General features: G+C 42.6%; 1 protein-coding gene and 8 non-coding genes across 9 annotated transcripts in view; 5 read left to right on the top strand and 4 right to left on the bottom strand.

Moving 5' to 3' along the window:
* The first annotated feature begins 585 nt into the window (after positions 1–585).
* On the top strand, positions 586–726 carry LOC142474920 (U4 spliceosomal RNA). Its single transcript, XR_012790643.1, has one exon. It is a non-coding gene; the product is annotated as a U4 spliceosomal RNA (small nuclear RNA).
* Positions 727–2,273: 1,547 nt separating this feature from the next.
* TRNAN-GUU (transfer RNA asparagine (anticodon GUU)) lies at positions 2,274–2,347 on the bottom strand. The gene has a single exon. It is a non-coding gene; the product is annotated as a tRNA-Asn (tRNA).
* A 642-nt stretch (positions 2,348–2,989) lies between these two features.
* On the top strand, positions 2,990–3,130 carry LOC142474919 (U4 spliceosomal RNA). Its single transcript, XR_012790642.1, has one exon. It is a non-coding gene; the product is annotated as a U4 spliceosomal RNA (small nuclear RNA).
* Positions 3,131–4,264: 1,134 nt separating this feature from the next.
* On the bottom strand, positions 4,265–4,338 carry TRNAN-GUU (transfer RNA asparagine (anticodon GUU)). The gene has a single exon. It is a non-coding gene; the product is annotated as a tRNA-Asn (tRNA).
* Positions 4,339–4,983: 645 nt separating this feature from the next.
* Positions 4,984–5,124, top strand: LOC142474911 (U4 spliceosomal RNA). Its single transcript, XR_012790634.1, has one exon. It is a non-coding gene; the product is annotated as a U4 spliceosomal RNA (small nuclear RNA).
* A 1,134-nt stretch (positions 5,125–6,258) lies between these two features.
* Positions 6,259–6,332, bottom strand: TRNAN-GUU (transfer RNA asparagine (anticodon GUU)). The gene has a single exon. It is a non-coding gene; the product is annotated as a tRNA-Asn (tRNA).
* Positions 6,333–6,974: 642 nt separating this feature from the next.
* LOC142474921 (U4 spliceosomal RNA) lies at positions 6,975–7,115 on the top strand. The gene has a single exon (XR_012790644.1). It is a non-coding gene; the product is annotated as a U4 spliceosomal RNA (small nuclear RNA).
* Positions 7,116–9,391: 2,276 nt separating this feature from the next.
* LOC142474923 (U4 spliceosomal RNA) lies at positions 9,392–9,532 on the top strand. Its single transcript, XR_012790646.1, has one exon. It is a non-coding gene; the product is annotated as a U4 spliceosomal RNA (small nuclear RNA).
* Positions 9,533–13,181: 3,649 nt separating this feature from the next.
* Positions 13,182–16,239, bottom strand: part of LOC142474893 (uncharacterized) — a gene marked incomplete at its 5' end in the record, with an annotated part of 63,246 nt that continues 60,188 nt past the window's right edge. The window contains 4 exons of the mRNA XM_075581036.1: positions 13,182–13,832; positions 13,931–13,993; positions 14,652–14,741; positions 15,357–15,461. Of these exons, the coding sequence (XP_075437151.1) occupies positions 13,399–13,832; positions 13,931–13,993; positions 14,652–14,741; positions 15,357–15,461 (692 nt within the window). The remainder of the gene's footprint in view (positions 13,833–13,930; positions 13,994–14,651; positions 14,742–15,356; positions 15,462–16,239) is intronic.

Consider the following 16,239-nt stretch of genomic DNA (forward strand, 5'->3'; position numbering starts at 1 on the left):
ATGATATATTTCCCTACCAAACCTACAATGAATGAGTCCATACTATCTGCATGACGAGTGTGTATATCTGATATGATCTCATTGGTGTTTAAAGGTGGTTACCCACCCGGGTCCCGAAGATTGACATATATAAAACCAAGTACATGCCATATCCCTGAGCTACTGAAGTTGCTCATTTGATCTGTATGGATTTTATTTTTCAAGTCTAAATGTGTGACTTTCACATTTGACATGAATATCGCTGCGAGAAAACATTTCTTTTTCATATGAGATCATGTTTTCGAGCAACTTCCAGTAGGTTTGAAATAGCAATATTCAATCATAATTGTTATTTAACAGTCAGGTCACTGGTAAGAGAGGAGAGATCATGTATTTGGTCCCAAATACACCTCTGGCTGAAGCGTTTGCATGCAGATACACTGCAAGTGGTTGTTTGTGGAAGTGCAAGAGAGTCTTTCTCGTTCACAGTTGAATTACCATATTAACTCCCACAATCCATAGCACTGAACCAGCTCCTGCATTTGCTAGCCACCAGTGTAATGAGGGCTTCTTGTGGGCTGGTGGTTACTAAGCCAGTAGAAAGTTAACTTTGCGCAGTGGCAGTATCATAGCCCATGAGGTTGATCCGAGGCGTGATTATTGCTAGTTGAAAACTTTTCCCAATACCCCACTGTGATGACTTGCAATATAGTCAGCATTAGCAATTTTTGACAGTCTCACGAGAGACTGATCTTTGTGTCTAAATATAGATAATGCCATTCTTTAGGAAACGGTGTAAAGCTGGAACCAGGCAAGATGATAACCTTCCCCTATGATGCAAAGCATCACTAACAAGAGAATAAAATGCCCTTATGGAGTATGCCGCAAGGAAAAGAATTGGCCAAACATTTGTGGAAGACTGTACGGATTACCGCGCTCCTCCTCCCTTTACAAGGGTCACTGCTGATGGTAAAACCATTGGCCTAACGTGTATATATATATATAACGTATACAGGCATACCCCGCTTTAAGGACACTCACTTTAAGTACACTCGCGAGTAAGCGCATGTCGCCCAATAGGCAAACGGCAGCTCACGCATGCGCCTGTCAGCACGTCCTGAACAACAATACCGTGCTCCCTACCTGTACCGAAGCTGTGCGCAAGCGGGGAGACTATAGAGCCTGTTACAAATGCGTTATTTACATCAGTTATGCACGTATATGTCGATTGCAGTACAGTACAAGCATCAATAAGTGGAAAAAGGTAGTGCTTCACTTTAAGTACATTTTCACTTTACATACATGCTCCAGTCCCATTGCGTACGTTAATGCAGGGTATGCCTGTATATATATATATATATATATATATATATATATATGGAAAACGAGAACAAATCCTTCTCTCCTACCAATTTGGGCTCAAATACCATACTAGTGTCATGTTTACATTTACAAGGTACGTCTGTGTGACAAAGGAGTCATTTGGTTGCATCTTTTGATCAAAACATGATTCAAGCCTGCCCACCTCATCAAGGTCTTGAGCAAGAACCTAAACGGAATATATGTCATTTGTTAATGTCCTGTGGACTAAACTTTGTGAGATACGGGAAAATGCCCAGAAGACTGGCATACAAATGAAAAATGTAGGAGGAGCCCCGGAATAAGAATGCATTGTAAAATAATTCAATAATAATTGTTATTGCGCAGTCAGGCTTTCAGGTCAAACCAATGAAACATATACCTAATGATGAAATTAGTGTCATGTATAAGGATATGTTAGAGTACTGAGTGTTATCACAGGATTGCAGGTATTAACTATTAACGCATCTTTCTATCTATAAATTGACATATCTATCGCATGTGAGGCAATCTTAGGTGGGAAATAATTGTACGCTCTCAATGACCACACTCGACCTATTGTCCCCAGATGTTTCCAATCCCATCTTGGTTTGCAGATAATCCTGTGCTCTTCACTAGGATTCATCTATCACCAAATATTTCTATTTCCACCACAACAAAAGCAGTATTAATATAGTTCTTGTTCTGGCATCCCGTTTCTCAAGCAACTTCACTTAATAGATACCAACACTGATGCATAGAAAAAGAAGTCTTTTGTTTAGTGCATGAAACGACAATTAGTCATCAGACATTCTATTTTAAAATCTCATTAAATGTCTTGAAGGAGATAAGTGGGTATAATATAATCAGGGATGTGAATGTTTTCGGGGTTTTCCCGGCTACTTGATTCCATGGGCAGAACTAGTCAAGAAAGGAGCTGTCGGGTGGAAAACAGACGTCCCTGGGTGGGCTTGAACCACCAACCTTTCGGTTAACAGCCGAACGCGCTAACCAATTGCGCCACAGAGACCTTGGGTGTTGTGTCGAAAGTGGTTATAATAATGTTCATAATGCACAAACCATGTTGATATATTTCCCTACCAAACCTACCATGAATGAGTCCATACTATCTGCATGACGAGTGTGTATATCTGATATGATCTCGTTGGTGTTAAGAGTGGGTTACCCACCCGGGTGCTGAAGATTGACATATATAAAAGCAAGTACATGCCATGTCCCTGAGCTACTGAAGTTGCTCATTTGATCTGTATGGATTTTATTTTTTCAAGTCTAAATGTGTGACTTTCACATTTGACATGAATATCACTGCGAGAAAACATTTCTTTTTCATATGAGATCATGTTTTCGAGCAACTTCCAGTAGGTTTGAAATAGCAATATTCAATCATAATTGTTATTTCACAGTCAGGTCACTGGTGAGAGAGGAGAGATCATGTATTTGGTCCCAAATACACCTCTGGCTGAAGCGTTTGCATGCAGATACACTGCAAGTGGTTGTTTGTGGAACTGCAAGAGAGTCTTTCTAGTTCACAGTTGAATTACCATATTAACTCCCACAATCCATAGCACTGAACCAGCTCCTGCATTTGCTAGCCACCAGTGTAATGAGGGCTTCTTGTGGGCTGGTGGTTTCACTAAGCCAGTAGAAAGTTAACTTTGCGCAGTGGCAGTATCATAGCCCATGAGGTTAACCTGAGGCGTGATTATTGCTAGTTGAAAACTTTTCCCAATACCCCGCTGTGATGACTTGCAATATAGTCAGCATTAGCAATTTTTGACAGTCTCACGAGAGACTGATCTTTGTGTCTAAATATAGATAATGCCATTCTTTAGGAAACGGTGTCAAGCTGGAACCAGGCAAGATGATAACCTACCCCTATGATGCAAAGTATCACTAACAAGAGAATAAAATGCCCTTATGGAGTATGCCGCAAGGAAAAGAATTGGCCAAACATTTGTGGAAGACTGTACGGATTACTGCACTCCTCCTCCCTTTACAAGGGTAACTGCTGCTGGTAAAACCAAAACAAATCCTGCTCTCCTACCAATTTGGGCTCAAATATACTAGTGTCAGGTTTACATTTACAAGGTACGTCTGTTTGACAAAGGAGTCATCAGGTTGCATCTTTTGACCAAAACATGATTCAAGCCTGCCCACCTCATCAAGGTCTTGAGCAAGAACCTAAACGGAACATATGTCATTTCTTAATGTCCTGTGGACTAAACTTTGTGAGATACGTGAAAATGCCCCGAAGACTGGCATACAAATGAAAAATGTAGGAGGAGCCCCGGAATAAGTATGCATTGTAAAATAATTCAATAATAATTGTTATTGCGCAGTCAGGCTTTCAGGTCAAACCAATGAAACATATACCTAATGATGAAATTAGTGTCATGTATAAGGATATGTTAGAGTACTGAGTGTTATCACAGGATTGCAGGTATTAACTATTAACGCATCTTTCTATCTATAAATTGACATATCTATCGCATGTGAGGCAATCTTAGGTGGGAAATAATTGTACGCTCTCAATGACCACACTCGACCTATTGTCCCCAGATGTTTCCAATCCCATCTTGGTTTGCAGATAATCCTGTGCTCTTCACTAGGATTCATCTATCACCAAATATTTCTATTTCCACCACAACAAAAGCAGTATTAATATAGTTCTTGTTCTGGCATCCCGTTTCTCAAGCAACTTCACTTAATAGATACCAACACTGATGCATAGAAAAAGAAGTCTTTTGTTTAGTGCATGAAACGACAATTAGTCAGCAGACATTCTATTTTAAAATCTCATTAAATGTCTTGAAGGAGATAAGTGGGTATAATATAATCAGGGATGTGAATGTTTTCGGGGTTTTCCCGGCTACTTGATTCCATGGGCAGAACTAGTCAAGAAAAGAGCTGTCGGGTGGAAAACAGACGTCCCTGGGTGGGCTTGAACCACCAACCTTTCGGTTAACAGCCGAACGCGCTAACCAATTGCGCCACAGAGACCTTGGGTGTTGTGTCGAAAGTGGTTATAATAATGTTCATAATGCACAAACCATGTTGATGATATATTTCCCTACCAAACCTACCATGAATGAGTCCATACTATCTGCATGACGAGTGTGTATATCTGATATGATCTCGTTGGTGTTAAGAGTGGGTTACCCACCCGGGTGCTGAAGATTGACATATATAAAAGCAAGTACATGCCATGTCCCTGAGCTACTGAAGTTGCTCATTTGATCTGTATGGATTTTATTTTTTCAAGTCTAAATGTGTGACTTTCACATTTGACATGAATATCACTGCGAGAAAACATTTCTTTTTCATATGAGATCATGTTTTCGAGCAACTTCCAGTAGGTTTGAAATAGCAATATTCAATCATAATTGTTATTTCACAGTCAGGTCACTGGTGAGAGAGGAGAGATCATGTATTTGGTCCCAAATACACCTCTGGCTGAAGCGTTTGCATGCAGATACACTGCAAGTGGTTGTTTGTGGAACTGCAAGAGAGTCTTTCTAGTTCACAGTTGAATTACCATATTAACTCCCACAATCCATAGCACTGAACCAGCTCCTGCATTTGCTAGCCACCAGTGTAATGAGGGCTTCTTGTGGGCTGGTGGTTTCACTAAGCCAGTAGTAAGTTAACTTTGCGCAGTGGCAGTATCATAGCCCATGAGGTTAACCCGAGGCGTGATTATTGCTAGTTGAAAACTTTTCCCAATACCCCGCTGTGATGACTTGCAATATAGTCAGCATTAGCAATTTTTGACAGTCTCACGAGAGACTGATCTTTGTGTCTAAATATAGATAATGCCATTCTTTAGGAAACGGTGTAAAGCTGGAACCAGGCAAGATGATAACCTACCCCTATGATGCAAAGTATCACTAACAAGAGAATAAAATGCCCTTATGGAGTATGCCGCAAGGAAAAGAATTGGCCAAACATTTGTGGAAGACTGTACGGATTACTGCACTCCTCCTCCCTTTACAAGGGTAACTGCTGCTGGTAAAACCAAAACAAATCCTGCTCTCCTACCAATTTGGGCTCAAATATACTAGTGTCAGGTTTACAGTTACAAGGTACGTCTGTTTGACAAAGGAGTCATCAGGTTGCATCTTTTGACCAAAACATGATTCAAGCCTGCCCACCTCATCAAGGTCTTGAGCAAGAACCTAAACGGAACATATGTCATTTCTTAATGTCCTGTGGACTAAACTTTGTGAGATACGTGAAAATGCCCCGAAGACTGGCATACAAATGAAAAATGTAGGAGGAGCCCCGGAATAAGTATGCATTGTAAAATAATTCAATAATAATTGTTATTGCGCAGTCAGGCTTTCAGGTCAAACCAATGAAACATATACCTAATGATTAAATTAGTGTCATGTATAAGGATATGTTAGAGTACTGAGTGTTATCACAGGATTGCAGGTATTAACTGTTAACGCATCTTTCTATCTATAAATTGACATATCTATCGCATGTGAGGCAATCTTAGGTGGGAAATAATTGTACGCTCTCAATGACCACACTCGACCTATTGTCCCCAGATGTTTCCAATCCCATCTTGGTTTGCAGATAATCCTGTGCTCTTCACTAGGATTCATCTATCACCAAATGTTTCTATTTCCACCACAACAAAAGCAGTATTAATATAGTTCTTGTTCTGGCATCCCGTTTCTCAAGCAACTTCACTTAATAGATACCAACACTGATGCATAGAAAAAGAAGTCTTTTGTTTAGTGCATGAAACGACAATTAGTCATCAGACATTCTATTTTAAAATCTCATTAAATGTCTTGAAGGAGATAAGTGGGTATAATATAATCAGGGATGTGAATGTTTTCGGGGTTTTCCCGGCTACTTGATTCCATGGGCAGAACTAGTCAAGAAAAGAGCTGTCGGGTGGAAAACAGACGTCCCTGGGTGGGCTTGAACCACCAACCTTTCGGTTAACAGCCGAACGCGCTAACCAATTGCGCCACAGAGACCTTGTGTGTTTTGTCGAAAGTGGTTCTAATAATGTTCATAATTCACGAACCATGTTGATGATATATTTCCCTACCAAACCTACAATGAATGAGTCCATACTATCTGCATGACGAGTGTGTATATCTGATATGATCTCATTGGTGTTTAAAGGTGGTTACCCACCCGGGTCCCGAAGATTGACATATATAAAACCAAGTACATGCCATATCCCTGAGCTACTGAAGTTGCTCATTTGATCTGTATGGATTTTATTTTTCAAGTCTAAATGTGTGACTTTCACATTTGACATGAATATCGCTGCGAGAAAACATTTCTTTTTCATATGAGATCATGTTTTCGAGCAACTTCCAGTAGGTTTGAAATAGCAATATTCAATCATAATTGTTATTTAACAGTCAGGTCACTGGTAAGAGAGGAGAGATCATGTATTTGGTCCCAAATACACCTCTGGCTGAAGCGTTTGCATGCAGATACACTGCAAGTGGTTGTTTGTGGAAGTGCAAGAGAGTCTTTCTCGTTCACAGTTGAATTACCATATTAACTCCCACAATCCATAGCACTGAACCAGCTCCTGCATTTGCTAGCCACCAGTGTAATGAGGGCTTCTTGTGGGCTGGTGGTTACTAAGCCAGTAGAAAGTTAACTTTGCGCAGTGGCAGTATCATAGCCCATGAGGTTGATCCGAGGCGTGATTATTGCTAGTTGAAAACTTTTCCCAATACCCCACTGTGATGACTTGCAATATAGTCAGCATTAGCAATTTTTGACAGTCTCACGAGAGACTGATCTTTGTGTCTAAATATAGATAATGCCATTCTTTAGGAAACGGTGTAAAGCTGGAACCAGGCAAGATGATAACCTTCCCCTATGATGCAAAGCATCACTAACAAGAGAATAAAATGCCCTTATGGAGTATGCCGCAAGGAAAAGAATTGGCCAAACATTTGTGGAAGACTGTACGGATTACCGCGCTCCTCCTCCCTTTACAAGGGTCACTGCTGATGGTAAAACCATTGGCCTAACGTGTATATATATATATAACGTATACAGGCATACCCCGCTTTAAGGACACTCACTTTAAGTACACTCGCGAGTAAGCGCATGTCGCCCAATAGGCAAACGGCAGCTCACGCATGCGCCTGTCAGCACGTCCTGAACAACAATACCGTGCTCCCTACCTGTACCGAAGCTGTGCGCAAGCGGGGAGACTATAGAGCCTGTTACAAATGCGTTATTTACATCAGTTATGCACGTATATGTCGATTGCAGTACAGTACAAGCATCAATAAGTGGAAAAAGGTAGTGCTTCACTTTAAGTACATTTTCACTTTACATACATGCTCCAGTCCCATTGCGTACGTTAATGCAGGGTATGCCTGTATATATATATATATATATATATATATATATATATATATATATATGGAAAACGAGAACAAATCCTTCTCTCCTACCAATTTGGGCTCAAATACCATACTAGTGTCATGTTTACATTTACAAGGTACGTCTGTGTGACAAAGGAGTCATTTGGTTGCATCTTTTGATCAAAACATGATTCAAGCCTGCCCACCTCATCAAGGTCTTGAGCAAGAACCTAAACGGAATATATGTCATTTGTTAATGTCCTGTGGACTAAACTTTGTGAGATACGGGAAAATGCCCAGAAGACTGGCATACAAATGAAAAATATACGAGGAGCCCCTGGAATAAGTATGCATTGTAAAATAATTCAATAACAATTGTTATTGCACAGTCAGGCTTTCAGGTCAAACCAATGAAACATATACCTAATGATGAAATTAGTGTCATGTATAAGGATATGTTAGAGTACTGAGCGTTATAACAGGATTGAAGGTATTAACTGTTAACGCATCTTTCTATCTATAAATTGACATATCTATCGCATGTGAGGCAATCTTAGGTGGGAAATAATTGTACGCTCTCAATGACCACACTCGACCTATTGTCCCCAGATGTTTCCAATCCCATCTTGGTTTGCAGATAATCCTGTGCTCTTCACTAGGATTCATCTATCACCAAATAGTTGTATTTCCACCACAACAAAAGCAGTATTCATATAGTTTTTGTTCTGGCATCACGTTTCTCAAGCAACTTCACGTAATAGATAGCAACATTGATGAATAGAAAAAGAAGTCTTTTGTTTAGTGCATGAAACGACAATTAGTCATCAGACATTCTATTTTAAAATCTTATTAAATGTCTTGAAGGAGATAAGTGGGTATAATATAATCAGGGATGTGAATGTTTTTGGGGTTTTCCCGGCTCCTTGATTCCATGGGCAGAACTAGTGAAGAAAAGAGCTGTCAGGTGGAAAACAGACGTCCCTGGGTGGGCTTGAACCATCAACCTTTCGGTTAACAGCCGAACGCGCTAACCAATTGCGCCACAGAGACCTTGTGTGTTTTGTCGAAAGTGGTTCTAATAATGTTCATAATTCACGAACCATGTTGATGATATATTTCCCTACCAAACCTACAATGAATGAGTCCATACTATCTGCATGACGAGTGTGTATATCTGATATGATCTCGTTGGTGTTTAGAGGTGGTTACCCACCCGGGTCCCGAAGATTGACATATATAAAAGCAAGTACATGCCATATCCCTGAGCTACTGAAGTTGGTCATTTGATGTGTATGGATTTTAATTTTTGAAGTCTAAATGTGTGACTTTCACATTTGACATGAATATCACTGCGAGAAAACATTTCTTTTTCATATGAGATCATGTTTTCGAGCAACTTCCAGTAGGTTTGAAATAGCAATATTCAATCATAATTGTTATTTCACAGTCAGGTCACTGGTAAGAGAAGAGATATCATGTATGTGGTCCCAAATACACCTCTGGCTGAAGCGTTTGCATGCAGATACACTGCAAGTGGTTGATTGTGGAACTGCAAGAGAGTCTTTCTAGTTCACAGTTGAATTAGCATATTAACTCCCACAATCCATAGCACTGAACCAGCTCCTGCATTTGGCTAGCCACCAGTGTAATGAGGGCTTCTTGTGGGCTGGTGGTTACTAACCCAGAAGAAAGTTAACTTTGCGCAGTGGCAGTATTATAGCCCATGAGGTTAATCTGAGGCGTGATTATTGCTAGTTGAAAACTTTTCCCAATACCCTGCTGTGATGACTTGCAATATAGTCAGCATTAGCAATTTTTGACAGTCTCACGAGAGACTGATCTTTGTGTTTAAATATAGACAATGCCATTCTTTAGGAATCTATGCCAAGCTGGAACCAGGGGAGATGATAACCTACCCCTATGATGCAAAGTATCACTAACAAGATCATAAAATGCCCTTATGGAGTAGGCAGCAAGGAAAAGAATTGGCCAAACATTTGTGGAAGACTGTACGGATTACCGCGCTCCTCCTCCCTTTACAAGGGTCACTGCTGATGGTAAAACCATTGGCCTAACGTGTATATATATATAACGTGTATATATATATATATATATATGGAAAACAAGAGAACAAATCCTTCTCTCCTACCAATTTGGGCTCAAATACCATACTAGTGTCATGTTTACAAGGTACGTCTGTGTGACAAAGGAGTCATTTGGTTGCATCTTTTGATCAAAACATGATTCAAGCCTGCCCACCTCATTAAGGTCTTGAGCAAGAACCTAAATGGAATATATGTCATTTCTTAATGTCCTGTGGACTAAACTTTGTGAGATACGGGAAAATGCCCTGAAGACTGGCATACAAATTACAAATATACGAGGAGCCCCTGGAATAAGTATGCATTGTAAAATAATTCAATAACAATTGTTATTGCACAGTCAGGCTTTCAGGTCAAACCAATGAAACATATACCGATGAAGTCTCTCTGAGACGAAACGCGTAGAGATTACTATGTGGAGGTGATATTGTTCAATTGTTTTTTCATCACTCACTACCTTTGTACACAGCATTTAATTGTTTTCTTTGGATGTGTATCTCAGCCGGTCATTCATTGCGTGCATGGGAACTTTCTCCGGTTGAATCCAGTGACGTCACTGAGTTCTCGCGGCATTTGGAGCCGAGAACTCACTGTGTGACGCCTGATTGAGAGGAAAGCGGCGTCCCTCGTGCTCCCCTGGTCCGGAGGCTCTTACTAAGGTTGCCACAGTTCACCTATACCGGACATTTTACTGAAGTCATCCGTCATCTTGTTTCTGCGTCTGGCTGATTTCCGGAGGCACTTACAGAGGTTGCTGTAGCCCATTTAGACCGGACACTTCACCGAAACTACCCATCATCTGGTTCCCGTGCATGGCTGGTTGAGTTACACTCATAACTGCTTTTTATTTTGCTATGTTTGTGAGTGTTTATTTTTAAATCCTTGACTCCATTAATTTATTGTTATACTTTTATACGCTATGAGTGCGCCTGGTTTTTTTTTGTGTTTTTATAGATATATATATATCAGTCTTCGACAAATACGGTCCCGTGGACGCCCGGGGCGACTGCATTTTACCCCCTGGCGAGTTGTTTCGGAGGAGCAGCATTTTGGCATTCTCCTCCTCCAACTGCACTTAAAATGGCTGCGCAGCTAAAGCAGCGCGCCACATGAGCAGTGTCATGAGCAGGAGCGTGGGAGGGGCGGGGCACCGTCAGGCAGGAGCCACCAGGAGTATTGCGGGGCCTGAGGGGAGAGTGCTCCTGATGGCAACATCAGGCAGAGGACATGAGGCGGAGTCAGCGGCAACAGGACCAGGTACATGGGGATGGGACACACACGCATACACCAACGCACCCCCCCCTCCTGCAGAGCCGAGGTAGCTATCCTGGGCCAGGAGGCTGCGGTGGGCCGAGCCCCAGCCATCCCGGTGCTGTGTCCCCCCAGGTCCCCGCTTTCCCCCCCGGTCCCCGTGTCAGCCCGCGGGGCGGGAGGTGGGAGCGGGGATGTCCCCTCAGGTCCCCGCTTTCCCCCGGTCCCCGTGTCAGCCCGCGGGGTGGGAGATGGGATGTGCCCCCCTTTCCCTGTGTCCGACCGCGGGGCGGGAGATGGGAGCAGGGATGTCCCCCCAGGTCCCCGCTTCCCCCCGGTCCCACAGAGCGGGAGATGGGCGGGAGGGAGCGTGGTGGTGGTGGTGCTGGTCGCGGCCTTTCCTCTCTCCCCCCCAGTGTGTGGAGAGAGAGAGAGTGTGTGTGTATGGGAGTGTGTGTGTGTGTGTGACACCAGAGGTGCCCCCCAATCAGTCACCCCCTCCCCAACCAGTATCCCAGTCAGTCACCCCCCCAGTCAATCACCCCCCCAGTCATTCAGTCTCCCCCCCAGTCAGTCAGTCACCCCCCCAGTCAGTCAGTCACCCCTCCCCCAGTCAGTCACCCCCCCAGTCAGTCAGTCACCCCCCCCCAGTCAGTCACCCCGTCTCTCTCTCCCTGGTCTCCCCTGTCTCTCTCTCCCTGGTCTCCCCATCTTCCCTCTCTCTGGTCTCCCCCATCTCCCCTCTCTCTGGTCTTCCCAGTCTCGTCTCTCTCCCCTGTATCATCTCTCTCCCCTGTCTCGTCTCTCTCCCCTGTCTCTCTCTCTTTCTCCCTCCCCTCTCTGTCTCTCTCCTCCTCGCCCCTCTCTGTCTTTCTCCCCTCTCTGTCTCTCTCCCCTCTGTCTTGCCCCCCTCTCTCTCTCTCTCTCTCTCTCTCTCTCTCTCTCTCTCTCTCTGTCTGTCTCTCTCCCCTCTCTCTCTCTCTGTCTCTCTCCCTCTAGGTTTCTCTCCTCTCCCTCTAGGTCTCTCTCCCCTCTCTTTCTCCCTGTCTCTCTCCCCTCTCTCTCTCCCCTCTCTGTATCTGGATATCTTATTTACCCTATATATCTTAACTGTCCTATACTACTCCGAAATAACCTATACTGCTTTCTTCCAGATTTGCCTCTCAAGCTTCAAATGGGAGACATCGGAATCCCCCCTAACCCAGAAGACAGGTAGGGAACGCCTCCCCTCCAACTTATAACATTGTGGGAATGAGGTACCTGGACATTGAGGGACTGCGGATCAGGTAAGATCCCAGGTGGGATTGCTGCTTTAGATATTGTGAAGCGGGGGCATCCAGACACTGGTAAAGGGTGCAGGAAAGTAGTCATTCACATCTGGCTTTTTTTTGTAAATCCGACATTTACACACACGCACGCACGTGCATGCATGCAAGCGCGTAACCAGGACTAATTGTAGTATAATGTAATACAATAAATAAACTTATTTCAATAAACGAAAGTTGTTTTTACTAGGAATTTATTCAATTTATTTATTTTTTAAAGCAGGGCGGGACTAGGTGGCGAATAGATTTTTTTGTTCGGCGAGTAGATTTTTGGGTGATTTGTCGACCACTATATATATATATATATATATACAGTGGTTGACAAATCACCAAAAAAATCTACTTGCCACATGAAAAAATCTACTCGCCACCTAGTACCAAACGTGTGCTGCTTGGGCCAATATTTACTCGCCCGGGGGTTAAATCCACTCGCCCGGGGCGAGCAAATGTATAGGTTTGTCGAACACTATATATATATATATATATATATATATATATATATATATATATATATATATATATATATATATATATATATATATATATATATATATATATATATATATACACATATATATATATATATACACATATATATATACACAAAAAGATAAAATCCGCAGCACACTCAAAATGAAAAGTTGTTTAATCCACGATATACATCAGGCAGTCACAGAAACTCTAGCAGAGTTTTTGTATATATATATATATACACTGTATATATATATATATATATATATATATAAAGCAGAACATAGCCGTGTTAGTCCAGTTGCGATAGTGCAGAATAAATGAGTTCTTCAGTATTCGGTGATACCTTTTTTATTGGACTAAATTTATGTCATAGGACAAGCTTTCGAGAGTTCTCTCTTCTTCAGGTCAAGCAAGAACATATATAGAGGGATAGCTCAGCTTGTATATTCAGGTATAGAGATAGTTTATTCTTTACATATACAGTAGAGATACGTATCTCTGTTTTTTATAGGGAGACAGCTCAGTGTCTATATTAGCTGTACCAGTATATTATGTCTTCCCACAGGCTTGAGCGCAGACCCCCCCTTCCTGCAGATCGCTCATGCCCCCTGATCCGAGGGCTCTCCAACGACTCCAAGGCCCGTTGCCAGCAAACAAAATCACCAGCCCCCCTGGGTTATTCCCATAATTGAAGTAAAGCTCGTTCCCATGGAGGCCCAATAGCGTGTCATTGGTGCAGCGCCAGCTCAGAGCCTTGGCTCCACAGGGTAGGAACTGAATTGCCAGGTTTGGTTGGGGTTTGTTAAACACTCCCAGGCAAAGCCCTGCCCTTACACTCAGGAGCTGGGCCCCTGGCAGCCAGCGAAAAAGTCGGGTGGAAGACAGGGGGAAGCATGTGGCGGCTGTTATCTCTAGGCGGCCTGATGAGGACGAACGCACATCAGCACATTTATTGTGGGCCTCATTATATATGAGGAAGGAGCCTGCATTGGAGAGAGGGAGAGGGGTAGTTACAGATGGGACTCAGCACTCTATAGCTCTAGAGGTGTCAGATTAGACACCATTGCTCTCACACACTCACCCAGAGCCACGACCCTTTGTTGTTCCTCTTTCAGCGCCTCTATCTCGGTGGCCATAGCAGAGTCTGCAAGAGATACTCATTGTCACTATACACGGTAGAACATTCTTCCTTTTGTATCTCCTTTGGTGTTTCTGATCATGCAACCCATTAAATCTGTCACTGTCATTGGTTCATTTTCCTCCTATGTTGGACTGACCCTGCAGTTCGTTAAACATCTCACTTTCATTAGATTACTATCTCTAATCTATAATAATCTTTTATTAGATTACTTTGTCCCTATCAGGGAACCCCCCAAACATGTCATTACTTCACTTTACTCCTACGTGGAACTGACCCTTTAACCCATTAAATCAGTCACTGTCATTGGTTCAATTTACTCCTATATTGGACTGACCCTGTAGTTCATTAAACATCTCACTTTCATTAGATTACTTTGCTCCTATCTGGGAACCCCCTAAACATGTCACTGTCATTAGTTCACTTTGCTCCTTCATGGGACTGACCCTTTAACTAATTAAACTTGTTACTGTCATTAAGTCACTTTGCTCCTTCATGGGACTGACCCTTTAACTAATTAAACATGTCACTGTCATTAGTTCACTTTGCTCCTTCATGGGACTGACCCTTTAACTAATTAAACTTGTTACTGTCATTAAGTCGCTTTGCTTACAGTACAAAAGACTGACCAAGTGTAACTATATAGTCCTAGAGGTATACGTACACTTGGTCAAGCCAACCACCAGTAAGCCAAGGATCAGTGCCAGGCTGATGGCCAGCGCGGTAAGCAGAGTGTTGCGCCGCCAATGCCGTCCTGTAAACAAATGAGGGTTAAACATATGACTACCGATCCATGATCCCTATCTCCCCAACTCCCACTTTCTGCACCCTAATAATAATGACTGAAAGGAATTCAATGCTAAAGTAAGAATGGAAAATCCAGGGCACTTCAGATTTGGTACACTAGACCACCAAAAACTTTTCCATTGCCCCGGACAGAGTGTTGGATCTTGACCCCAGGTAACTGAGTAGGTGAGATGGAGGGGGGTGAGGGAGAATGCACTCATAATCTTACCTAGCTGGGGGGAACTAGTCATCAAAGATGGAAAACAGCAGAGGGGAGCTTGAGGCCCGGCAGCCAGATAAGAATGTTTAGGCAAACTTCTTGCCAGCCGTACCTAACAGGGGGTGGGGAGAAGGGAGTTCCCAGCAGTGGAGGGCCCGGTGGCTGGATGAGGAAGTTGGCTCAACTTCCAAGCAGCCTGAACTTCTGACATCAGCTGGCTCGGACCTCTGAGCCGTTGTGACTGGGACATTTGTTCCATCTCTCCGTCCCTTTCGGCGACCCTGACCAGCAGTCTTGGCTCCACCCCTTTACCTTTGATTGGAGAAGCAAGCCCCCAGTGCCCTCTTGGCTCCATCCCCTTACCTCTGATTGGTGGGGCTCGCCTCCAGCGCAATCTTCGTTCTGCCCTTTGACTCCCTCTCACTGGCTCATATATACTCTCTTCCTGAAGGTATATATCGCTGTGCTCTTAGGGGAGGAAAACAGGGAGTCAGAGTCTGTGTATGTACAGTATATACAGTACCATATATATATATATATATATATATATATATATATATATATATATGTATATAGGCAATACGACATTGAAACGAAATCAGAGGCAGCACTCCAATAGATAATCAAGAAATATATTGTGAGTTACCAAGACACCATAACCGACGTTTCGGTCCGCAGACGGGACCTTTCTCAAGGTGATCCTTGCTTTATTATATATATATATATATATATATATATATATATATATATATAATATATATTTATTAATACAATATTTTACCAGGAAGTAATACATTGAGAGTTACCTCTCGTTTTCAAGTATGTCCTGCTCATAGAGTTAAGACAAATAATACATGGTTACAAATACAGTTACATAAATGAACAGGGTATACATTATATACAAGACATTGCGTGCACAGTTAAAGAAAATATATATTATGAGCGTATGAAACAGTTACAGACCAGGTTAAAGTGTGAGACAGCCTTAGATTTGAAAGAACTTAAACTGGTGGTGGATGTGAGTGTCTCTGGTAGGTTGTTCCAGTTTTGGGGTGCATGGTAGGAGAAGGAGGAACGTCCGGATACTTTGTTGAGCCTTGGGACCATGAACAGTCTTTTGGAGTTTGATCTCAGATGATAAGTGCTGCATGTGATGGGGTGAGGAGCTTGTTCAGGTAGCTGGGTAGCTTGCCCATAAAAAATTTGAAGGCAAGACAGGAAAGGTGAACTTTGCGCCTAGACTCTA

Source organism: Ascaphus truei, unplaced genomic scaffold (genome assembly GCF_040206685.1).
Source record: "Ascaphus truei isolate aAscTru1 unplaced genomic scaffold, aAscTru1.hap1 HAP1_SCAFFOLD_1014, whole genome shotgun sequence".
NCBI lineage: Eukaryota > Metazoa > Chordata > Amphibia > Anura > Ascaphidae > Ascaphus > Ascaphus truei.